This window comes from Aquarana catesbeiana, linkage group LG01, assembly GCF_042186555.1.
Source record: "Aquarana catesbeiana isolate 2022-GZ linkage group LG01, ASM4218655v1, whole genome shotgun sequence".
Lineage (NCBI taxonomy): Eukaryota > Metazoa > Chordata > Amphibia > Anura > Ranidae > Aquarana > Aquarana catesbeiana.
In genome coordinates this window covers 296286574-296311825 of record NC_133324.1, presented here as the reverse complement: position 1 = coordinate 296311825, position 25252 = coordinate 296286574, and the positions used below count along the sequence as shown (strand labels likewise).

The window sequence follows — 25252 nt, the reverse complement described above, 5'->3', positions numbered from 1 at the left end:
ACCCATCAGTGTCCATTCATGCCACCTGTCAGTGCCCATCCGTGCCCATATCAGTGCCCATCCCATAAGTAACCATCAATGCCACCTACGAGTGCCCATCAATGCCACCTATAAGTGCCCATCCGTGCCACCTATGAGTGCCCATCAGTGCCGCATATCAGTGCCACCTATCAGTGCCCATCATCAGTGCCACCTCATCGGTGCCCATCAGTGCCGCCGTATCAGTGCCCGTCAGTGCAGCCATATCAGTGCCCATCATTGAAGAAGAAAACGTACTTATTTACAAAAAGTTTTAACAGAAACAAAGAAAAACTTGTTTTTTTTCAAAATTTTCGGTCTTTTTTTATTTGTTGCGCAAAAAATAAAAACTGCAGAGGTGATCAAATACCACCAAAAGAAAGCTCTATTTGTGGGAACAAAATGATAAAAAAATTGTTTGGGTACAGTGTAGCATGACCGCGCAATTGTCATTCAAATTGCGACAGCACTGAAAGGTGAAAATTGGGCTGGGCGGGAAGGTGTCTAAGTGCCTGGTATTGAAGTGGTTAATGCGTCTACCACAAAACATAAAGCGCGAGGAAGTTCTTTTAATTCATCAGAATATTCCTCCTGAACAGGTAGGTTCCTGACCAGTCTTTTAAAACGGTCCTTCAGGGATTGACAGATCCCAATAGCCGCAACAGCTGGTTGTACCGCTGATTCGGCCACCGCAAAGGAGGCCTTTAGCAATGATTCCAGCTTTTTATCTGCTGGGTCTTTAAACCCTTGGGCATTATCCACTGGACAGGTTAAGCTTTTATTTACTGAAGAAATAGCAGCATCTACTAAAGTTGTATCCCACCTTTTTTTGAACTTTTCCTCCATCGGGTACAAAAAAGAAAACCCTTTAGGAGGTAAATATATTCTGTCCGGATGTTCCCAATCAGCGTAAATCAATTGCTCCAATAATGGATGCACAGGAAACGCCTGAGAACCTTGCAGAGGTACCAAGGATCCCAATGTAGAACAGGAAATTTCTGGCCCTTGTACAGGGGGCAACTTGAAACCCGCTCTTACCATTTCGGTTAAAGACTGGATAAACAGCTTTTGGGATTGCGAAGCCGTCAACGGTTCCTCCTAACCTGAGTCCCCTGCAGAGGACTCCTCTTCCTCTTCTTCGGCATCTTTATCCCCTATGGCCACCTCTTCAAAATCCTCTCCCTATTCAGGATCCAAATCACAAGGACCCAATTGGCTAAGGGAGTCCTGGTGCTCAAGTGACTCAGCACTGGGACCAGGCTCAGGAGAGGGAGATCTATTTCGTTTCTTCCCTCCCTGCGTTACTGAGGCAATCATACCCGCTATTTTGCCTTCAAGACCAGCGAGAGCTGACGTTAAGTCATCCTTAGTAACATAAGCCGAAGCAGGGATATTGGTGGTGGCCACAACGCCTGACAAATGCAATGGCTCAGCCAGGCCAAATGCCACAGGTCTTTTAGGGGAGACAGGTGCTGCAATAGCCTGAGGTTGATCTCCTGTTTTTGAAGGAGTCACTTTAACCCCTGGATTAATCCTGCTCCCTGCACCTCGTTTTCTGGAAGACATGCTTACAAGTTTTGAGGAAACTTACTGTGCTATATGGCTGTATACAAAGCCTACTATAGCCTCCTTACAGAGTTTGCAAATGCCCGACTCACGTGCCCCGCTCTGTGTCCCACTGCGACCGGCTCCTCTGAGCCAAAACGAACAGCACTGACACACGCAGGCACCTGACTTCCCCATGTATGCGTGCGTCGTCACGTGATGTACGCACGCCCGGGCCTTACTGCGCATGCCCGCGGGAAACACGCGGCCGCGATCCCGCGCGCAGGAGGGAGCGGGTTGCGCATGCACTCGCTGTCTGCACGTGCGTGCTACCCGCATGCACACGCCCGCGACCCTACGCGCAGTCCCCAACAGGGAACCTAGTCTGTGCAACTGCTCTCCGGAACCACACAGTGGACACAAAAGGCACTACAATCTGGCATGCAATCTGACATAACATTACTTATATAAATAATGTAATAAAATGGGGCCTCCAAAGGAAGCACTCACCGATCCTCGCAGCAGAGCCTGAGATAGGCCCAATCTTCCCCCATCACCGCGGGTAACGCCACTGAGGACCTTCAAAGACCGGGTCCCCTTTTGTTTTAGGGTTCACACCCCTGGACCTGTAAAGCACCCTTTAGGTTTCCTTGGGCAAATAAAAGACCAAGAATACCATATCACAAGGGTCCAGCTCCATAAGGAAACATTACAGGCAAGACCCTGTTCTTGAACCAGGGCTCAGGTACCACTTTAGCATGATATGCCATCCGAATGGATCCGATTATAACATCCTCACTGGGACATTATCTGAAGCAAGAGCATTCACAGCCGTGACCATCACCTTCAAGACACTGACAAAAAACGAAGGTACTTCCTGTATGGGAGGGGTTATATGGGAGGAACCTTCTTACTATTGGTTGCCAGAGTCCAATCACCTAAAGGTAGCAGATAAACCCAGATAGTCATTACTATGGTGCTCTGTGTCTCGTGATGTACGATAAAGAAATTACAGCATTAATCAGAAGGGTTGGAGATAAAATAGTGTCCTATCATTGTGCATATACGCACAGTGGATATAAAAAGTCTACACACCCCTGTTAAAATGTCAGGTTTTACTAATGTAAAAAAATTAGACAAAGATAAATAATTTCAGAACTTTTTCCACCTTTAATTTGACCTATAAACTGTACACATCAATTGAAAAACAATCTGAAATCTTTTTTTTTTTTTTTTTTTGGGGGGGGGGGGGGGGGGAGAGTAAAAATAAACTAAAATAATGTGGTTGCATAAGTGTTCACACCCTCTTATAACTGGGGATGTAGCCGTATTCAGAATTAAGCAATCACATTCAAACTCATGTTAAATAGGAGTCAGTACACACCTGCCATCATTTAAAGTGCCTCCGATTAACCACGAATAAAGTTTCGCTGTTCTAGTAGGTCTTTCCTGACATTTTCTTAGTCGCATTGTACAACAAAAGCCATGGTCCGCAGAGAGCTTCCAAAGCATCAGAGGGATCTCATTGTTAAAAGGTATCAGTCAGGAGAAAGGTACAAAATAATTTCTAAGGCATCAGATATGGCATCAGATATACCATGGAACACAGTGAAGGCAATCATCAAGTGGAGAAAAAAAAAAAGGCACAACAGTGACATTACGAAGAATTGGACGTCCCTCCAAAATTGATGAAAAAACGAGAAGAAAACTGGTCAGGGAGGCAGCCAAAAGGCCTACAGCAGCATTAAAGGAGCTGCAGGAATATCTGGCAAGTACTGGCTGTGTGGTACATGTGACAACAATCACCCATATTCTTCATATGTCTGGGTTATGAGGTAGAATGGCAAGATGGAAGATTTTTCTTATGAAGAAAAACATGCAAGCCCAGCTAAATTTTGCAAAAACATATCTGAAGTCTACCAAAGGCATGTGGGAAAAAGTGCTATGGTCTGATGAAACCAAGGTTGAACTTTGTGGCCATAATTCCAAAAGTAATGTTTGGCGCAAAAACAACACTGCACATCACCAAAACAACACCATAACGGCAGTGAAGCATGGTGTTGGCAGCATCATGCTTTGGGGCTGTTTTTCTTCAGCTGGAACCAGGGTCTTAGTCAAGGTAGAGAGAATTATGAACAGTTCCAAATACCAGTCATAATTAGCACAAAACCTTCAGGCTACTGCTAGAAAGCTGAACATGAAAAGGAACTTCATCTTGCAGCATGACAACGACCCAAAGCATACATCAAAAAACAACAAAAGAATGGCTTTACCAGAAGAAGAAATAACGTTTTGGAATGGCCTAGCCAGAGCCCAGACCTGAATCCGATTGAAAATCTGTGGGGTGATCTGAAGAGGGCTGTGCACGTGAGATGCCCTCGCAATCTGACAGATCTGATGTGTTTTTGCAAAGAAGAATGAGCAAATATTGCCAAATCAAGATGTGCAATGCTGATAGACTCATACCCAGAAAGACTGAGTGCTGTAATAAAATCAAAAGGTGCTTCAACAAAAAGTATTAGTTTAGGGTGTGCACACTTATGCAACCATATTTATTTTAGTTTTTAAGTTTTACTTCTCTCCACCTAAAAGATTTCAGTTTGTTGTTCAACTGAGTGGAAATCGTTATGAAAGGATTTATCTTTGTCTCATTTTTACATCACAGAAACCTGACATTTTAAACAGGGGTGTGTAGACTTTTTATATCCACTGTATACATAACCCAAACTCCTGCACTTGGGGGCCTAGTGTATAGATAAGTGGTGCAGCCAACCCTCTGGATAAAAAATGGAATGCCTGTGGTCTTGCTGCCCTCCTCAGAACAATGGGTGTCCTTAGAACTGAAACAACGAGGAAAGGAGGGCGCACCGACCTTGTGCATTGCCAAAGATAAAATTTATTAAAAAAACTAACAGCAGTAGTCATACTCACAAATAAACGTGTTTAAAAGAGCTTGTCAGTACACCAGCAAATGGAACTGTGTCTATAGACACCTGCAACCCGGACTGGGTGTTGAAAGGGACCCGATGACATCGCAAACAGCTAACGCATTTCGAGTGAGGAACCTCTTCCTCAGAGCCAAAGCGATGAATGACTGGCCTCCTCTGAATACCTCTATAAATATCCACATACTTACGTCCAGGCCGACACCTACCAGAACCCACCGTGCCCATCAGAGTGGACATCACCCACTACATGAATCAATCAAAAACAGAAACTAATTTCCAACAACCCATATCCATCACCTAAACAGCTTGGGGGTTTTCCTAGTTTTCCACGGGGGCCCGCCATGTATAGAGACCTAATTCGATGAAATGCATATATATTTGTGTGCACCTTTGTATATTGATATATATGTGTTTCTCCATTAACCCCTTCCCGCCGACCGTGCGCAGATACGCGTACTCGGCTTTCCGGGGTTATACCGGGATGATGCCCGCAGCTGCAGGCATCATCCCGGTACCGTTGTTTACAGCGGACGATTGGCTACCCGTGTATAACAACCGATGCGGCTAAAAGCCGCTCGGTTGTTATACCGGAGGAGCGGGAGGGGACATCCCCCCCCTCCCGCCGCTGTTACCGGGCCTCCCATGCGATCGGGAGGCCCGGTGTCCAATCGGGTACCTTCGGCGGCTGGGGGCGGGCTGGAACGAAGCTGTGAGCGGCTTCGTTCCAGCCTTCTTGTTGTAAACGCGGAAGCGACGTCATGACGTCACTTCCCGTTTACTCGGCTGCCAATGGCGCCGAATTTAAAAAAGTACACAGTATTCAGAATCGCTGTTTTCGGCGATCTGAATACTTTGACGTGTAAAGGAGGGATCGGGGGTCTTTTAGACCCCCGATCCCTCCATAAAGAGTACCTGTCACCACCTATTACTGTCACAAGGGATGTTTACATTCCTTGTGGCAGCAATAAAAGTAAAAAAAAAAAAAAAAATTTTTAAAAACACAATTTATAAAGTAAAAAAATAAATAATTAAAAAAAAATATATATATATTTTTAAAGTGCCCCTGTCCCCGCGAGCTCGCGCAGCGAAGAAAACGCATATGGAAGTCGCACCCGCATATGTAAACGGTGTTCATACCACACATGTGAGGTATCGCAGCGATCGTCAGAGCGAGAGCAATAATTCTAGCCCTAGACCTCATCTAACTCAAACCTGGTAACCGTAAAAATTTTTTAAAGCGTCGCCTATGGAAATTCATAGGTACCGTAGTTTGTCGCCATTCCACGAGTGCGTGCAATTATAAAGGGTGACATGTTTGGTATCTATTTATTCGACGTAACATCATCTTTCACATTATACAAAAAAATTGGGGTAACTTTACTGTTTGGATTTTTTAAAATTCATGAAAGTGTCCCTTTTCCAAAAATTTGCGTTTAAAACACCGCTGCACAAATACTGTGTGATAAAAAATATTGCAACAATCGCCATTTTATTCTCTAGATTCTCTGCTAAAAAAATATATATAATGTTTGGGAACTCTTAAGTAATTTTCTAGCAAAAAATACGGATTTTAACTTGTAAACACCAAATTTCAAAAATAGGCTTAGTCATGAAAGGGTTTTTAAACTATTAATTAATTTATGTTCCCCCCGGGGGGGGGGGGGCACAGACGCCTTTAGGGGCTATGCCCCCATGGTGGAATGTGGGTGGAAGCCTGGGAGACGTGAGGTAGCCACTAGGTTGGGTGTTGGATTGGCCCCTGTACCTTGGAAGCCGCTATCTCATTCTCCCTAGCTATAGGATGAGGCAGGAGGTGCGTGTGAGGGTTTGGACTGGCCCACCTGCACTTGCCTGCCAAGCCACTAGGGGGAGAAGAGTCAAATTTGCTAGCCAGCGAGTGTGTGTATGTACATGCAACTGCCGTGCCAGAAATGACCTTTGACCGGCAGTGGTGGGTGGAACGCAAATCCACTCGCATTTTCTGGTTGCATTGCGTCGTGCATGCCACACAACTAATGTGGCGGCAGTGCCAAGCAGCACCGATCACAGACAGCCTCTTCTGAGAGTCTCAATTTCTCCCTTCCCCCGCCATTTTTAAAATACAAACTTTCAGGAAAATAGACACTTTGACGAATTTTAGTGCACACAAACACAATACAAGACATGCCTATGGAATGCCAACAAAATACACTACCTAAAAACCTCTATAGGTAATGCTTTAAACACTTCAGCCCAGGAAGGATTTACCCCCTTAAAGACCAGGCCATTTTTTGCGATACGGCACTGCGTCATTTTAACAGACAATTGCGCGGTCGTGCGGCGCTGTACCCAAACAAATAGAGCTTTCTTTTGATGTTATTTGATCACCTCTGCGGTTTTTATTTTTTGCACTATAAACAAAAAAGAGTGACAATTTTGAAAAAAAAATATATATATTTTTATATTTATATATATATTTTTTACTTTTAACTTTATAATACATATCCAAAAAAATTTAAAAAAAAACTAATTTCTTCATCAATTCAGGCCAACATGTATTCTTCTACATATTTTTGGTTATATAGTTACATAGTTACATAGTAGGTGAGGTTGAAAAAAGACACAAGTCCATCAAGTCCAACCCATGTGTGTGATTATGTGTCAGTATTACATTACATATCCCTGTATATTGCGGTCATTCAGGTGATTATCTAATAGTTTCTTGAAGCTATCAATGCTCCCCGCTGAGACCACCGCCTGTGGAAGGGAATTTCACATCCTTGCCGCTCTTACAGTAAAGAACCCTCTACGTAGTTTAAGGTTAAACCTCTTTTCTTCTAATTGTAATGAGTGGCCACGAGTCTTATTAAACTCTCTTCTGCGAAAAAGTTTTATCCCTATTGTGGGGTCACCAGTACAGTATTTGTAAATTGAAATCATATCCCCTCTCAAGCGTCTCTTCTCCAGAGAGAATAAGTTCAGTGCTCGCAACCTTTCCTCATAACTAAGATCCTCCAGACCCTTTATTAGCTTTGTTGCCCTTCTTTGTACTCGCTCCATTTCCAGTACGTCCCTCCTGAGGACTGGTGCCCAGAACTGGACAGCATACTCCGGGTGCGGCCGGACCAGAGTCTTGTAGAGCGGGAGAATTATCGTTTTATCTCTGCAGTTGATCCCCCTTTTAATGCATGCCAATATTCTGTTTGCTTTATTAGCAGCAGCTTGGCATTGCATGCCATTGCTGAGCCTATCATCCACTAGGACCCCCAGGTTAATAAATAAATAAATCGCAATAATATATTGATTGGTTTGCACAAAAGTTATAGCGTCTACAAAATAGGGGATAGATTTATGGACTTTTATTTTTTTTAATTGTTTTTACTGGAAATGGCGGCGATCTGCAATTTTTAGCCCGACCATGATATTGCGGAGGACAAATCGCACCCCAAGTGACACTTTTTGGGGACCAGTGACATTATAACAATGATCAGTGCTAAAAAGTCTTTTCAGGTTACCAATTTAGAGTTTCACTGGACATCTGACGCTAGAATTATTGCTCTTGTTCTGTCTGATGTTCAGGCCGATACCTCACATGTGTGGGGCGTTCATCATTTACATACGCGTGTGGGACCTATGTATGCGTTCGAATATGCGTGTGAGCACATGGGGCCGGGGGATTTAAAATTCTTTCCTCCCCTCCCAGTGCTTCACCGATCTGAGCAGCCAAAGTAACGGGCTCCCAGATTGCTCAGCAGTGGCCCCCTTCTGCGACCTGCAGAAGTGATCGGGCGGTTGTAGAGCTGCTTAGATCACTTGTACAGAAAAGCCCATCCCTTGCTGATAATTTTGGTACCGGGAGATGGCTGCAGCCATTACAACCTGAGGATGTACGGATACATCCTAAAGGGTTGAAGTGGTTAAACATACATTTATATTTCTATTATATCAAGCTGATCTAATTTACATGCATATTCAAAATGATTAAAAAGTATATACATTCCTTTTAAATACACTGAAGGTTAAGACACTAAGAAATTAGGAAAAATAAAGTAACCATCACTTTTTAAAGGTTACTAAAAGCATTTCATAAATAAATGCAGGTACATACAGCTGCCCACTGTATCACTGAAAATCTTAATGAGGGCCTCAGGAGCCCCTAAACACAGGGTCCTCTGAAATAAATTCTGCTTAACTACTGGCATTTTTTTTTTCTTAGATAATCAGTTTAGTAGTTTTAAGCATAAAACAAGTTTACTGTAATAATTGTAACACTTTTGCATAACTTTTAATTAAAGGAGTACAGCCAAATCTCGTTTGGCTGTACTTCTCCTGTGGATCACAACAGTGCAGTTCGTTCTGCACTCCTGTGACCCGTTTTTAGCAGACAGCGGGCTGAAGCATCACAGAGCCAGTGCAGGCTTGGGCAAGATCGCAACAAAGAGCTTGGGATCCGCCCACATGCCTGGCTCTCTTAGCGAGCTGCTGAGAGCCGGAGTTGGCCGCTCCTGCCCCCTCCACAGCCCAGCGCTAAAGGGTACAGAGCAGAGAGCCAGTGGCTGACTCTCTGCTCAGGGAGCTGCGAGAACTGAGCGGTCGGTGGTGTACGATCGCTCAGTTCTCAGTGTTAGAGGCGCTGGGGGACATTTTTAAGAATCATGCATCTACCACCATACATCTCTTTTAAATTTGATGTTACCTGAACAGCTAGCAGCATCTGATAAAAATAAAGTTTTGCAGTTGATTCTTTAAGTCCGGATGTTGCTAATACCCTGTCAAATAATTCTCCTCCTTCCATCCTGTAAAAAAAAAAAAAAGTGGATCACCTGATTACTACATTACCCATTTAAAGTAAAGAAGTACAAAGAGAACATTAAATTGTATGTTACTCCAACATTTCATCTTCCTGATATGTGACTGTTACCATGTACTTGTGCTAAAATGTTATCTTTGCATTGCTTCCTATGTGTGAAATTCCCGGTTACCCTACCAGTCCCCCTTGCTTTTCTACTTCAAATTGACCATGGTGGGCATGGAAGCTTCTAGCTTTGCTCTATCCTTATCACACCAAAGGGCACTATGTTTCAAAATGTTTACCAGCTAATATATTCAGATTTTGCCAAAATAATAGAAACGGGATTGGTGCACAATTTGACCAGAGAGGCAAGACAGGTGGTCAAAACATTCAAGGAAAATCAAGATCTCATAATCTACACAGGCAGATAAGCGTGGGGGTTTAGTTATAGACAATAGAGAAGAAAAAAAAAAACATCCCATGATCCTACAGTTGACTATAAAGAAGAAATTAGAAATATTCTACAAAGGGCCCTTATTAATGGAATCCCTTCAAAAACAGTATGTTTTGTGTTTAAAACAGCATCCAGTCACCCCTCACTTTTACCATATATTGAAGACACAAAAACCCAATTAACTCCTAACGTATCCAGGTCAATTTTAGCTGAGATAGATAGCCCGACCTGTAATTTAGCTAGTTACATAGATTTTTTTCCTCCAGCTGTTCGTTGCAGAGATTTTGAGAGAGATAGATAGATAGATAGATAGATAGATAGATAGATAGATAGATAGATAGATAGATAGATAGATAGATAGATAGATAGATAGATATGACTCAGGGCACATGTCAGAGATGTCATCCCAATATAAAAAGGGAAGACTGAGTAAAGATGGGCGGTAACCTGGAGGTACTCCCTGTATGTCCTAAACTCTTTCCAAATATTCCAGATTGCAAGGTCCAAAGATAGCCAGTTATGTTGCATTAATTCCTCCATGAATATTGTTTGGGCTATCATATTCTACCATGAGGAAATAGGTGGAGCCTTCTGTGACTTCCAATATAAAGCTAAATTACATTTTGCAGTGTTTAACAGTGAGGGAACAGACTGTTCCAGTAGTTCATATATGGTAGAGTAGAACAATGGAAAAGATAGACCCAGTGTATTTCCATATGGAGACTGGAGGAGCGCTGGGTATGGGTATGGCCAAATGGAGGGCCGTTGTATAATCAGCACAGAGGGGGAATCAGGTATAAAAATGCTTTGATGAAATGAGATGGGGCTGCAGAAATGCGTTGGCCATTTTCAACATTAGCTGTTGACACCTTGTATGGGACGCTGGTGGTGGTTCTGTGGGCATTATACCCTTTCTATGCCTGTTCATCTATTTAGATTATTATGAGACATGTGAGATATCTATGAATTAGTTTCACTGGATCGTGCCAGATGTGGTGTGGGATTAAAACTGATGTACAAATATTTAACATAGCCAGTAACATATAGGCTTCAGTAAAAATGGCATTAAAATGGCATTGCAAATCTGGTGCAGCCACAATGTTCCATCATCATACTTCAGGTTTCCAAAGCCCCATAAATATAACCCTTACAGCGGTGTACAACACAACGTATCTTTCTGTAGCCTTCTGCATGTGATTATTGAAATATATAACATGTGCGAACAGTGGCCATATTTACCAGCAATAAACTACACCTTAGTTTTATTGTATACAATATATGTGAGGATTTAAAGCTGCAATGTTATCAGAAGGTTCACTTGAGTAGCACAGCGCATTTTACTGTAAGATATCAAGCCGGCACACTTCTCATACTGTACTCATTTGTATGTGAAGCTGCCCATTGTTTGCCTGCCAAGGTAGCATAGCATTTTCTGTAGTCTCTGTGCCATGTACACACTATGTTGAGTATATTCTGTTCTATAAAATAAGCCCACTCCTTTCACATTCTGGAAGTGAAATCACTCCAGTGTCAACGGACTACAGTGGGGCTCATCTAGTTTTTGAATTGTAAAATAACTTCGCTCTCTGCTTTAACCACTTCAAGTCTGGGCACTTTCTCCCCCTTCCAGTCCAGGATGATTCTCAGCTTTCAGCGCTATCACACTTTGAGTGACAATTACTCAGTCATGCGACACTGTAACCATATTACATTTTTATAATTTTTTTGAGACAGATAGAGCTTTTTGGTGGTATTTGATCACAACTGGGTTTTTTTGCTATATAAATCAAAAAATACAGCAAATTTTGAAAAAAAAACAAAAAACGTTTGCAATTAAATAAATCTTCATAAATTTAGGCCAAAATGTATTCCGCTACATTTTTGGGGAGAAAATAACCCAAAACAGTGTATATAATTTAGTGTGCGTGAAAATTATAGTCTACAAACTATGGGCTATATATTTAAAAATTGTTCAGATGAGACCCTAAAATGCCGGACACTGGTATAACGTATGGTAGTGATCAGGGCGCTGGTATGGGGTATGACAGTGATCCTTATGTTGTAAAGCGCTGCCTAAACTGTCAGCGCTATATAAATCCTGTATAACAATAATAATAATCAGGGTGCTGGTATAAGGTATGGCGATGATCAGGATGCTGGTAAGGTATATGGGGTGATCATTGTGAGCACTGGGACAGGTGGCAGGTGCTGGCTGCATTGTTTATTAAGACTACACTGGGGCAGTGATCAGGAACACTGGGGCAGGCTGGCACTGCAGTCTGAGAGTTTACATGCAGCCTAACAGGAGCCACCAATGTGGGGTGATGTTAACCTGCATCAGTGCTGCTTCCCGTCTGCAGTTTTTAGGCAATGGGCGGGTGGGAAGTGGTTAAACAAACGATAGTGAATTTTCAGTGAGCAAATATTTGGAACTATGCTTTTTTTTTTCTTTTTCTATTTTATAACTCTTACATGTAATATCACATTTTAATATTACACATTAAAAGTGGGGTTCCACCCAAAAAAAAGAAAAACTACATGAAAAATCCTAAAAAAAAAATACAAAAAAAAATTTGGATATATTTTTTTTTTTTTTACTTACCTCTAAATGCCTGTTGCTAGGGGGTCCCTCGTAGTCTGCCTCTTCCAGTGCCTGGGCTGGTGACATCACTTCCCCCTCGGCACAGGAAGGTCTCGGCTCTGCTTCCTCCCTCCTGTCAATCATCTGGGACCCATTACAGGTCCCAGGTGACTGAGCGGCCAATCACGGCGCGCATGCGCAGTGGGTGCCAGGCTGTGAAGCCAATGCCGGCGCCGCTGAACGGAGGGGGAGACGAGCGGGGCTTCGATCCCCCGCATCGCTGGACCCTGGGACAGGTAAGTGTCCAATTAAAAGTCAGCAGCTGCAGTATTTGTAGCTGCTGACTTTTAATTTTTCTTTTTGTTTAAGTGTGAAACAATATGTAGATTGTATTATTTGGTAATTATAGGTTTTATATATATATACAGGCATGTGTGGCAGACAGTCATATACCCCAGTCGAAGTCCTATCGGACGAAACGCGTCGGGTTATGCCTGTCTTGCCACTATTTTGATCTAAGCGCTTTTTTATTGTTCTAAACCTGACTTTAATCTCTAAGCCAGGGTGTGTTTTACTGCTTTGTTTTTAAATAAAGCTGATTCACACTATGGGGAAGTTTTCTTTTTGATCCCTATCTCATTTGAGGACCTATACCCACTCCATGGAGCCAGCACTTTTGTGAGCAGTTCCTCACTTACATCTTGGACACCGGGTGTTGTTGAGACCAGAGAGGTTCGGTCGGTGAGTGCCGCAGTTTTCCCCATCATTTCCAGCTGCTGTGGAATCACCTCTCCTGCTCCATTACAAGCTTGTCTGACTCCCAAGCCGCTGGCTGGGGAGTCCACCATTGCCGGTAAGGGTAGTTTTGCCTATCCCTTTCACATATAAGTTGGATACCTTATCCTGTGGATGCCATTCCCGGATTCAAGGGCCCCACACTACCGTTTCCGGTTGTTGTTGATCGTCCCAGCCACATCCCTAGATGCCTACCCATTCATTCATGTTGGACTTCTAGTTATGTCAGTTACCTATGGGTTCATGTTGGACTTTCAGTTTTGACAGCAGTTCATGTTGTTAATGTGTCGTATCATTTTCACTTTATGTTTTTATCATATATTTGTGTCACCGCATCTTTTAAGATGTCCTAGTTAGTCTATTATTGTTTCACGTTTTTTTCATTTTATAACTAATCTGGGATCTGTAGTGAGTTATTCGGGATTTATAATTATCCTCTTAAATTCTCCTACCACTATCTCACAGTGATTTACTTCTGCTAGTGTCAGCTATCAGTTTATACACGGTCCTTTTTAGTGTTTTAGTATTACACTTCATTACACAGATTGCTCCCATTATCACTTTGCATTACCTATCTCTGCTAGGGCCTAGGTAATAGTTTACACACGATCAATTTTGTGTTTCATTAATACACTTTATTGCGCATATTGTCTTTCAGATGTCCATTTTGTCAGGCTTTGCCCAATAACGTACATATAGATTGTTTTAGCGCCACACTTACCCACACAATATGTAGATTCGAAGATAGTTCCCCACGTAGTTCCCTGTTTTTTTACATCAATCATTTAGCCACCCTTTTTAACATTCACAGAGATAAAATCTTGTCTTTGTAGAGCTATGAGCAGGGTTTTGCATTCAATCAGTCCCCAGACTTGCAAACGAGCATTGTGAGAGAGGGATGGGATGGAAAGGCATAACCATTTGGCAGTACTACTAAGCAAGAAGCACAACCTGCATATGTAGCAGCCCATGTGACCAAAGCCTTAATACCAGTCAAACATTCTCTGCTGTTTGGGTGGAACTGACTCAATTACCAGCTCAAGTTTAGAGAAATACCTTGTACTTATGATTATGGAAAGTAGATGATTCAATCACATTCCACTCCCAAAGCATCACTGGGTGCATGATTAACCAATCACCAGGTAGCAGCCCGATCACATGGGTGGTGTGAAGAGTCCTAAACCCTGTATAATCTTTAACCAGAGCAATTTAGCACTATCACAGGGCATCTGCTTTCCCACAGATGAAGAGAGCAGTGGGGGAGCGATGGCTAAGTCATAGAGCAATCCCACCGGTGGCTAATCTATTTAGCTTTTATTTTTATTCCCTTTTAAAAAATAAAAAAAAGCTCCCCCCCCCCCCAATTACCCTGCAGAACTTCTCTTCCGTTACTAGATATCACTAGTCTTCTAGGCTCAATGACAGCCAGCGTCACTGAATTCACTATCAGTAGGCCCAGGTTGTCACAGATCCTCCTCAGAGTCATCATGCAGCCTGGGCTCACAGTACTCCTTGACTGAGCAGTACTCACACATAAATACAAGAGGGAAGGAGGAAGGACAGCCTCCCAGCTAATGACCGGTGACATAGGATGAAAATAGGTTTTTAAAAGCAAATACATCAGACGGGCAGAACCTAAAGCTGAGGTTCAGCTATAAAAAAAAAAACCTTGTCTTAAGGGAAACTTGAAGGCTGCCATTGCTGACCTTCAGCTGCTCGATACTTTGTATTACTGTGCTGGAAAATGTATGCACTATAGGACTTCTGACTTCACTGATCTGTATACTTGTTCAGAAAAGAATTGAAGCTAGTAGCTCAGTATGACAACATAGCAATGTGCATTTTGAAAAGGTGATCAGTATTGGCCCCTCATATTTCTGTCACAATTGGTTTACTTCAGTACCATAGCAATTACATGAATGAGCAAGCTTGTAAATGATGTGAAAGTTAAAGTAAATACAAGACAAAAAAAACCTCATGGGCTCACTGAAAATTAACTATATTTTTCCTTTAAATACTTCAGGTCTGGAGCATTATGGATAACATCCTTTACATAAAATGTTAGATCGCTCTAACTAAAAATGATGAAAAAATATTTAGTACATTACTCACAACTCCAAAACAATGTAAAAATAGTCCTCTGTGTCAAAGAAGTTTTCAATCTTAATGATACAAGGCTGAAAAAGATAAAGAATTTAGTATAATGCAAACTTCATTAGCGTTTAATCAATTTTTAACTTATTTATGTCATTAGATGTTTCTTCTATATTATGGAAAACAGCATTTCCAGTCCTGGCATGTGCTATCAGCTGTTCAGGGTTTGTGGAAAGCCACATCAGGAGCTAAATAACATTACTAGGACAATAAGGAGTCCCTTTGAAGTTACAAACAACACCAGTACTACAGAGAGGACTTGAGGAAAAGGTTAGAAAACACTGGTGTGAAGAATTTAGTCTGGAATAAACACAATTAGATATTTAATGATGTTACCTAAAGATGAACTTTACCCATAACAACTTGATAAAAAAATAATGTTCTTTAGCAAGGAACATACATTCCACATTAATAATTACGCTACCAAAATTAGTGTGTGCTATAAGCTGCCTCCGGCATTGCTACGGTTTCTTCTTGGTGGAGGCTGCCATTTTGCTGAAGCCCAAAGTCCCCAAACAGCAGGAAAATAATTAAGAGGAACTAAGCCCATCAATTTAACACTTTCAATAACACAGTTACATTCCTGGAATGCTGGGATTGCCAATTGTCACATTTGCTTGTGTCCTCAACCAAACGGTCAAATCAAATGGCTGGTGTCATAACTGATCACATGTACAGCACCATGGCAGTTACAGATCAAACAGAGCTTCTTCCTTGGCTGTAAAGGATAGGAGAGTTTCATTCCACTTTAAGGCTGTTAGCAGATTGGCCTCTACAAACTTGGCACTGCCTAAAAATGGAGAGCAACTGAGCATGTGCTGAGCGAGATCGTGTATTACTGGATTTTAAACACTTATTTTTAATGTTTTACATTTGCTATACCTGCAAAAGGGGGCAGCCTGAGTTGATTTAGCAGGATTTAATTTTCTGACTAAAGTTCCACTTTAAGTGTGCATTGTATATTAACACCATTATAAAATAACAAAATGTATAAGTCAATACTTTTACTTACATGACTAATTTTTTTTAGAATTTCAATTTCTGTGCCTGCGGAAATGGTGTGGTTCTACAGAAAAGAAGAAGATTTTTAATTTTTTAAGTTCATGTCCTAAGAGACCAAGTTTCCAAGCCAACCAATTGTGCAATGCATTTGTTGGTGAGCATAGCAGATAATACACAAAAAGACAAAACCAACATAACATGCTTGATTTTAACAAACTATATTTGTTTGAGGAATTAGAAAAACAAACCATTTTCACACAACCTTTTCTATAAACTAAATGCACCAGAAAACATAGGTAAGAGTATCAAAATCCTACTTACCAAAGAAGCAGAACTCATCCGAAATGAGCGCTTACTTATCATTTTCACAGCCACTTTCTTGCATGTTAATTTTTCAAAGGCCAGTTTGACTTCACCACATGCCCCGCTGAAATAACAGAAGAACTTAAAGCTGAGGCCAGAGCGCCAGAATAATGACACACATGAAACCCCTTCATAAAAAATAAAGTGCAAAACTATAACAAAATCTTCTAGTCAGGTCATGCAATCACATTGCCCTGCTTTCCATTTCAAAGGAGAAAGGTTGCTGAAAAGGCTGTATTAACTTGCATTAAGTAACATGCACTATATTACCAAAAGTATTGGGACGCCTACCTTTACAAGCACATGAACTTTAAAGGCCTCCCAGTCTTAGTTCGAAGGGTTCAATATTGAGTTGGCCCACGCTTTGCAGCTATAACAGCTTCAACTATTCTGTGAAGGCCATCTACAAGGTTTAGGAGAGTGTCTATGGGAATGTTTAATCACTCTTCCAGAAGCGTATTTGTGAGGTCAGGCACTGATGTGGACGAGAAGGCCTGGTTCGCAGTCTACGCTCTAATTCATCCCAAAGGTGTTCTATCAGGTTGAGGTCCGGACTCTGTGCAGGCCAGTCAAATTCCTCCATCCCAAACTCGCTCATCCATGTCTTTATGGACCTTGCTGTGTGCACTGGTGCACAGTCATGTTGGAACAGAAGGGGGCCATCCCCAAACTGTTCCCACAAAGTTGGGAGCATGAAATTGTCCAAAATGTCTTGGTATGCTGACGCCTTAAGAGTTCCCTTCACTGGAACCAAGGGGCCAAGCCCAACCCCTGAAAAACAACCCCACACCATAATCCACCCTCCACCAAATGATTTGGACCACTTCATGCAAAAACACGTACTTGTACGTCATTTTGTTGAAGTAGATGTACCGGAGGTGATGCTTGCAGCCAAAGGCATCACCCCGGTACCGTTTTTTTAGAGCTGGCGGACGGTTTTCTTATGATAACAACCGATGCTGCTAATGAGCCACTCGGCCGTTATCACGAGCAGCCAAAGGGGACTTCACTCCCTCCCGCAGCTGCGCCTGGGTCTCCCTCCCACTGGAATCGGCTTTGATTGTGTCTCCGATGTAGTAACCAGGAAGTAACATCACAACATCACTTCCAGGTTATTCAGCTGCCAATGGCGCCAATTTAAAAAAAATATTTTGGCGTTTTGAATACTTTTAAGGCCTCATGCACACGAGACGCTGTTAAACGCGCGTTCAGAGGCAGTTGGACACTTTTTTCAACTGCCCCTGAACTCATTCAATGTTATCCTATGTGTCCATGTACACAGTCTCGTTTTTTTCCGTTTTTAGGCAGTTGTGTTTAACCTCGTTTTTCCAGAAGCAAAAAAATGGGTTCAGACGCAAAAGTTTTCCACGTTTCAGACGCCGGTACCGCTTTTAGCCGCGTTTGTGTTTATAAGTGTTTTTAAAAAGGAACCCTATTTTTTGGACCAGAAAACACAGAAATATGATGGTAAACTGCAGCAGAGAATGACATTTTGTGACCCGACTTTGGGGCCCCATATCTTGGGGCGACTTGGAGCTAGGAACACCATTTGGTATGCAAACACAGTGGAACTAGCACTACTACATATCCAAATTTGGGGTTCCTAGCACCAAGTGGCCCCAAGATATGGGGCCCCAAAGTTGGGTCGCAAAATGTCATTCTCTGATTTTGAGGCCCCGTATCTCGGGGTCACTTGATGCTAGGAACCCCACATTTGGTGTGCAAACACGACGGAACTAGCCCCACAACATATCCAAATTTGGGGTTCCTAGCACCAAGTGGCCCCAAGATACAGGGCCCCAAATTCGTCTCGGGGCCACTTGATGCTAGGAACCCCAGCTTTGGATATGTTGTAGTGCTAGTTTGCGTCTAGAAGCGTCTGCAGAGCAGAGAATGACATTTTGCAACCCAACTTTGGGGCACCGTATCTCGGGCCACTTGGTGCTAGGAACCCCAAATTGGATATGTTGTAGTGCTAGTTTCACTGCTTGCATACCAAATTTGGGGTTCCTAGCTCCAAGTGGCCCTGAGACATGGGGCCCCAAAGTTGGGTCGCAAAATGTCATTCTCTGCTCTGCAGACGCTTCTAGACGCAAACGCGGCTAAACGCAGCATGCAAATGCGGCAAAACGGGCTTTTCTAAACGCCGGTTTCAGCTTTTAAAAACATGTGTTCAGCAGAGTTTGCACCGGCGTCTCGTGTGCATGAAGCCTAAGTGTAAAGGAGGGATTTGGGGTCTTTGAGACCCCAGATCCCTCCATAAAGAGTACCTATGACTGTCACAGTAGTAGGGCTGGGGAAAAAAATCTATTTAAATCTTGAATCGAGTTGAGAGGTCAAATCGATTCAAAATTTAAGCAAATCGATTTTTTTAGATTTTTTTTTTTCACCGCGCTGGTCCTGAGGAGCTGCGGGCAGGAGTTTTTAGGCGAGGCCGTGGCTTTGGGCTAGTCCGTGAGGCTAGACGCTACGGTCTCACCTAAAAACTCCTGCCTGCAGCTCCCCAGGACCTTGGCTGACACCGTGCCAGTCCTGAGGAGCTGCGGCCAGGAGTTTTTAGGTGAGGCCGCAGCTTCAGCCTAGTCCGCGAGGCCGGACGCCGTGGACTAGGCCCAAGCCTTGCCTAAACTCCCGCAGCTCCTCAGGACCGGCACGGTGTCACTATTTTTTTTTTTGAGAAAATCTCTCAGCCCTACACAGTAGTGTCACTTTTTTACATCCTTTGTGACAGCAAAAACAGTGATCATTTTTTTTTAAGTGTTAAATAAGAAAAAAAAAAACCCTGTTAGACTTACCAGTAACGGTATTTCCATGAATCTTCCAGGACAGCTACTTGAGAGATGATTGGCTTCGCCCTCTACAGGACACACAAATCAGACACAATTTAAAAGGCCCCTCCCTCTCCTCTGACCCTCAGTTGTTTGAGGATCAAGTAAACCTCCACCAAAAGTGCACTCGGCAGAGGAATAGCTAAAAAACCACCACCAGGTAATCAAAAGGAGACCAGTGAATACAGAATAGGGTGGGAATATAGACGGTGTCCTGTCCTACCAAAGGATAGGTCGTGGCTGGAGAGCATCTGGACTCTATAATGCTTGATAAACGCATGAGAAGAGGACCAGACAGCAGCTTTAGAAATTTCTTCCCATGATGCTCCTGCTCTTTCTGCCCATGACGCGGCCAAAGATCTTGTTGAATGAGCTCTAACTCTGGAAGGAGGGATGTTACCCGACGCTCTGTAATGCCGCGTACACACGGTCGGACTTTTCGTCTACAAAAGTCCGACAGCCTGTCCGACATACTTCCGACGTACCTTCGGCGGACTTGCGGCAGACTTTCTTACGAACGGACTTGCCTACACACGACCACACAAAAGTCCGACGGATTCGTACGTGATGACGTACACCGGACTAAAATAAGGAAGTTCATAGCCAGTAGCCAATAGCTGCCCTAGCATGGGTTTTTGTCCGTCGGACTAGCACACAGACGAGCGGATTTCGGGGTCCGTCGTACTTACGACGTAAAGATTTGAAGCATGTTTCAAATCTAAAGTCCGTCGGATTTGAGGCTAAAAAAGTCCGTTGAAAGTCCGGAGAAGCCCACACACGATCGGATTACCAGCCAGCTTTAGTCCGTCAGTGTCCGTTGGACTTTTGTAGACGAAAAGTCCGACCGTGTGTACGCGGCATTAGCTTCACAAAATGCTTCCTAAGCCATCTGAAAATGGAACTTCTAGAGGTCTTGGTCCCCTTTTTGGGGCCACTGAACACTAATGCCCCGTACACACAATCGGATTTTCCAACGGAAAATGTGCGATAGGACCTAGTTGTCGGAAATTCTGACCGTGTGTAGGCTCCATCACACATTTTCCATCGGATTTTCTGACACACAAAGTTTGAGAGCAGGATATAAAATTTTCCAACAAAATCCGTTGTCGGGATTTCCGATCGTGTGTACACAAATCCGACGCACAAAGTGCCACGCATGCTCAGAATAAATAAAGAGATGAAAGCTATTAGCCACTGCCCCGTTTATAGTCCCGACGTACGTGTTATACGTCACCGCGTTTAGAGCGATCGGATTTTCCGACGACTTTGTGTGACCGTGTGTATGCAAGACAAGTTTGAGCCAACATCCGTCGGAAAAAATCCTAGGATTTTGTTGTCGGAATGTCCGAACAAAGTTCGACCGTGTGTACGGGGCATAAGAGTTTGGAGGGTCTACTAAACTCACTAGACATTTCTAGATAAAGCAGAAGGCAGCTTTTCACGTCCAAAAAACTAAATCTTTCCTCTTCCGCATTCTTGGGGGAGGAACAAAAACTAGGAAGAACTACCTCCTGGGACCTGTGAAAGCTGGAAGAAACTTTGGGTAAGTACAAAGGATCGGGCCTAATAACTACCCTGTCCTCTGAAATCCTCAGGAAAGGGTCCTTACAGGAAAGAGATTGTAGATCAGAAATCCTTCCCCCTGACTTTATAGCTAAAAGAAAGGTAATCTTTAAGGAAATCAATTTCAGAGAGGCCTCATGCAATGGCACAAAAGGAGCCCTAGTTAGAGCACTTAATACTAACGACAGATCCCAGGGAGGAATCTGTTCAAACAGCCCTGGGTGTACACCTAGTTCTGGCTAAAAGGTACATCTTAAGCAAAGGGTCCTCTGCCAGTCTTCTTTCTACAAACCGAGACAGGGCAGCAATCTAAACCCTAAGGCCTCATGAACACTGCTGCTTGCAAACAGATGGTTAGGAGCAGTTGGGCATTTTTTTCAACTGCTCCTGAACCCTCCTCTATGTTATCTTATCAGTACACTGGTTCGTTTATAGTCGTTTCTAGGCAGTTGTGTTTAGAGGCTTTTTTTGGAACCCAAAAAAATGCGTTCAGAAGCTGTGTTTAGAGGCATTTCAAATGCGGCTAAACGCGGCAATTTTAAAGAAAAATTTTTTTTTTTTTTTAAACGCTTCTAGACACAAACGCGGCATGTAAACGCGGCTAAACGGACGTTTTTAGACGCTGGTTTCTAGCTATCAAGTTAAATCTTTCAGGAGGGGTTGAACAACCTCCCGTGTACATGAAGCCTTAGGGTGTTGACAGAAAGTCCTTTCTCCACTCCCCTCTGCAAAAAATCTAGTATACAGGGAATAGAAAAAGAATCCATCCCTGTCTTCTTCTACCAGGAAACAAAAGTCTTCCAAACTTTCCCATAGATCTTTCTTGTGACTAACTTACGGCTGTCCAGAATAGTCTCAATAACCCTCTCTGAGCACCCCCTTAGAAGTAGGATGTGCTGCTCAGCCTCTAGGCCGTCAAATGGAAGGTCTGAGGGTTTGGATGAAGTACTGGCCCCTGACGGAGAAAATCCCTCTGCTCCGGCAGGGGCCAGGGGGGTTCTATTGAGAGAGCTCTCAGCGAGGAGAACAAACTCCTCTTGGGTCACCAAGGGGCAATCAGGATAACTTTTACGTGATCCTGAACAATCTTCCGAACTACCAGTGGTAAGAGAGGAAATGGAGGGAAGGCGTAGGCTACAGTGAAATTCCACGGGAAAGAGAGCGCATCTGTCCCTAAGGACTCCGTCTCTCTTTCCAGTGAGAAGAAAGCCTGTAGTTTTTTGTTGAGCCTGGATGAAAAAAGATCCACTCTGGGAACACCCCAGCTTAACACGATCTCCTGGAATGTGTCTTGATTCAGTTCCCAAATGCTGGCACTGATGTTTACTCTGCTCAGATAGTCCGCCAGAACATTCGCTGTCCCACTGATGTGCACCGCCCTGGCTGAAGAGACATTGTTCTATGCCCAGGACAGAATCTGCTGGCTTAACAATAGAAGAGTATCCGAGTGAGTGCCCCCCTGCTTGTTTAGGTACGCCCCGGTAGTGGCATTGTCTGAAAAAAAACAATAGGTCTTTTGAATTGACCCTCTCCTCCAGAGCAATTAAAGCCTTCCCCACTGCTAACAGTTCTCCAAAATTCGATGACTGGCATGCCTCCTCTGGCAGCCAGGCTCCCTGGGCCTGCCAGTCCCCCGAGTGAGCTCCCCAGCCCCACAGACTGACATCTGTAGTAACTTTCATTGGGGAATACTGTGCCTAGCCCTTCCCTCCCTGCAGATGTTCCCGTTGCTCCCACCAGGACAGATTGAGAAAACCCTCTCTTGGAAGCTGTATGAGCTGATTAAAAGAGCTTTTTCTGCGATCCCAATGATGCAGAAGAAATGCCTGAAGGGGCTTGGAATGCAATTGGGCCCATAGCACCCCCGGAATGGCTGCAGTCATTAAGCCCAATAACTGCATAATCTGATGAAGGGAGGCCTGTGGGAGCAACCTGAAGTTCTGCATGGAGAGAAGAATATTTAAAATCTTTTCATCTGGAAGAAAAATCTTTTGGGCAACTGTGTCTATTAGGTAACCCAAAAAGGGCAAGCTCTAGGAGGGAACCAGGCAAGACTTTTGCGGATTGACCTTCCACCCCAATTTCTGAAAGGTCCTCAAGATCAATTGCAGATCCTGAACAAGGCTCTCTTTCTCTCAGGTAAAGACCAAAAAATCGTCTAAATATGGAACGATCGATACCCTCTGTATTCGAAAATAGGCCATGACTTTCGTGAAAATCCTTGGTGCTGCCGAGAGACCAAAAGGAAGGGCTCTGAACTGCCAATGACTTGGACCGTTCTCCATGAGAACTGCAAATCTGAGGAACTCTTAATAATTCTGGCAGATTGGTACATGAAGGTAAGTGTCCTGAAGATCCAGGGTTACCATGAACACTCCTGGTAATAACAGATTCCTTAAGGAATAAATCTTTTCCATCCGAAAACATCTGTAGACTATGAATCTGTTCAGGACGCTTAAATTGATGACCATCTGAAAACCGCAGGAGGCCTTTCTTACCTGAAAGACGTGAGAATAAAATTCTCTGAATTTTTGATTTACCGGAAAGGGAGAAATAACCCCCTCTGTTTCCCACATCGCAATCAGATTCACCATGGCCTGCTGTCTCTCTTGGTCCCTCGACAGATGGGTAAGAAAAAACCTCTGGGGTGGGGTGTTTTTGAATTTCAACCTGTAACCTCTTTCTATCATTTTGAGGATAAAAGGATTACCGGTAATCTCTGCCCATGCCTTGATGAAATGGGACAACCTCCCTCCTACCCCGCTCTGGCATCATTGGGAATTTTTGTTAGGGGCTAAAGGAGCAAAGAGCGCCCCCCCCCCCTTTTTGCTTGTCTTTGTTAAATGACCACTTCTTTGCCTGTTACCTATTGGTCTTAAAATTACCTTTGTTCTGAAAGCCACGAAAAGGCCTCTTATTCTGAGGCTTATACCTTTGAGAAGGTGGAAACCGTTTACTCTTCTCAGAGGAACGAGCTAGGACTTCCTCTAAGGAAGAACCAAATAAGAGCTTGCCCTCAAAGGGTATGCCACAAAATTTATTCTTGGAGGTAAGGTCACCTTCCCAAGATTTCAGCCAGATGGCCCATCTAGCTGAATTAATGAGTGCTGATGTTTTGGCAAGAGATTTTACAGAATCTGCTGCCGCATGAGCCAAAAAAGCAACTGACTTGGCAATAAGGAGTAGTGAAGCCCTGATCTCCTCTATGGGGTTGTCGGTGGAGAGAAGGTCATCCAGAGGTTAGACTCACACGTGTAAATTCCTAACAACACAGGTGGTAGCTACAACTGGCCCTAAAGAAAAAGCAGAGGTATCCCAAGCCTTACATAATAAGGAGTAGAGGTCGGCCGATATTTGGTGTTTTTTACTTAATCGGCATTGGCCGATTGTGCTGATAAAAAAGGCCGATATAACTGCAGCGCAACTTGCAAATGACTTCTGTAATAGAAATCAATACAAGTTGCCTGAAATCTTCTGTGAAGGGACTTCTCTCCTCTCTGGGCAGCCTGCCAAATCTGATAAAAAGAACCTGAAGAGATACAATGTTTACACTTATGAATGAACTGAACTCTGTGTGTAGAAGCTCTCAGTTTAACCATTTAAAGACTAAATCTTTTCTGACATTTGTTGCTTACAAGTAAAAATCCTGTATTTTCTGCTAGAAAATCACTTAGAACCCCCAAACATTATATATTAAACATTATATATATATATATTTTTAGCAGAGACCCCAGGGAATAAAATAGCGGTTGTTGCAATATTTTATGTCACACGGTATTTGCGCAGCAGTCTTTCAAACGCAATTTTTTAAAAAAAAAATACACTAATAAATTGAAAAAAAAACTAAGCAGTAAAGTTAGCCCATTTTTTCTCGCTCAAAAGTTTTGATTACCTGTTTTTGTGTATTTAATATTTAAGATATAGTTTTTTTTTTTAATCTAAATTCTACATACAAGTGAACTGATTGGAGGTTTGTTTTGTTTAATAAATGTTTAAATGTAAAAAATTTTCTGTATCACTTAAGGGCATGCGTTGACGGTAAAACGCTGCTAGTTTTAGCGGCACTTTGCCGTCATTTTAGCTGCGCTATTCGGCTTCTAGCGGGGCGCTTATAACCCAGCTAGCAGCCGAGGAAGGGGTTAAATGCGCCCCTGAAGCGCCGCTGCTGAAACGCTTTGCAGGCGCTTCGGCAGCGGTGCGCATTCATTTCAATGGGCAGGAGTGGTGGTA

General features: G+C 43.1%; 1 protein-coding gene across 1 annotated transcript in view; it reads right to left on the bottom strand.

The window, feature by feature from the left end:
- CHEK2 (checkpoint kinase 2) overlaps nucleotides 1–25252 on the bottom strand; it is a 116244-nt gene that overhangs the window by 54353 nt on the left and 36639 nt on the right. Inside the window, exons 6-9 of the mRNA XM_073629340.1 lie at nucleotides 16590–16695; nucleotides 16279–16332; nucleotides 15225–15289; nucleotides 9187–9286 (exon numbers count right to left, since the gene is read on the bottom strand). Coding sequence (XP_073485441.1) covers nucleotides 9187–9286; nucleotides 15225–15289; nucleotides 16279–16332; nucleotides 16590–16695 — 325 coding nt within the window. The remainder of the gene's footprint in view (nucleotides 1–9186; nucleotides 9287–15224; nucleotides 15290–16278; nucleotides 16333–16589; nucleotides 16696–25252) is intronic.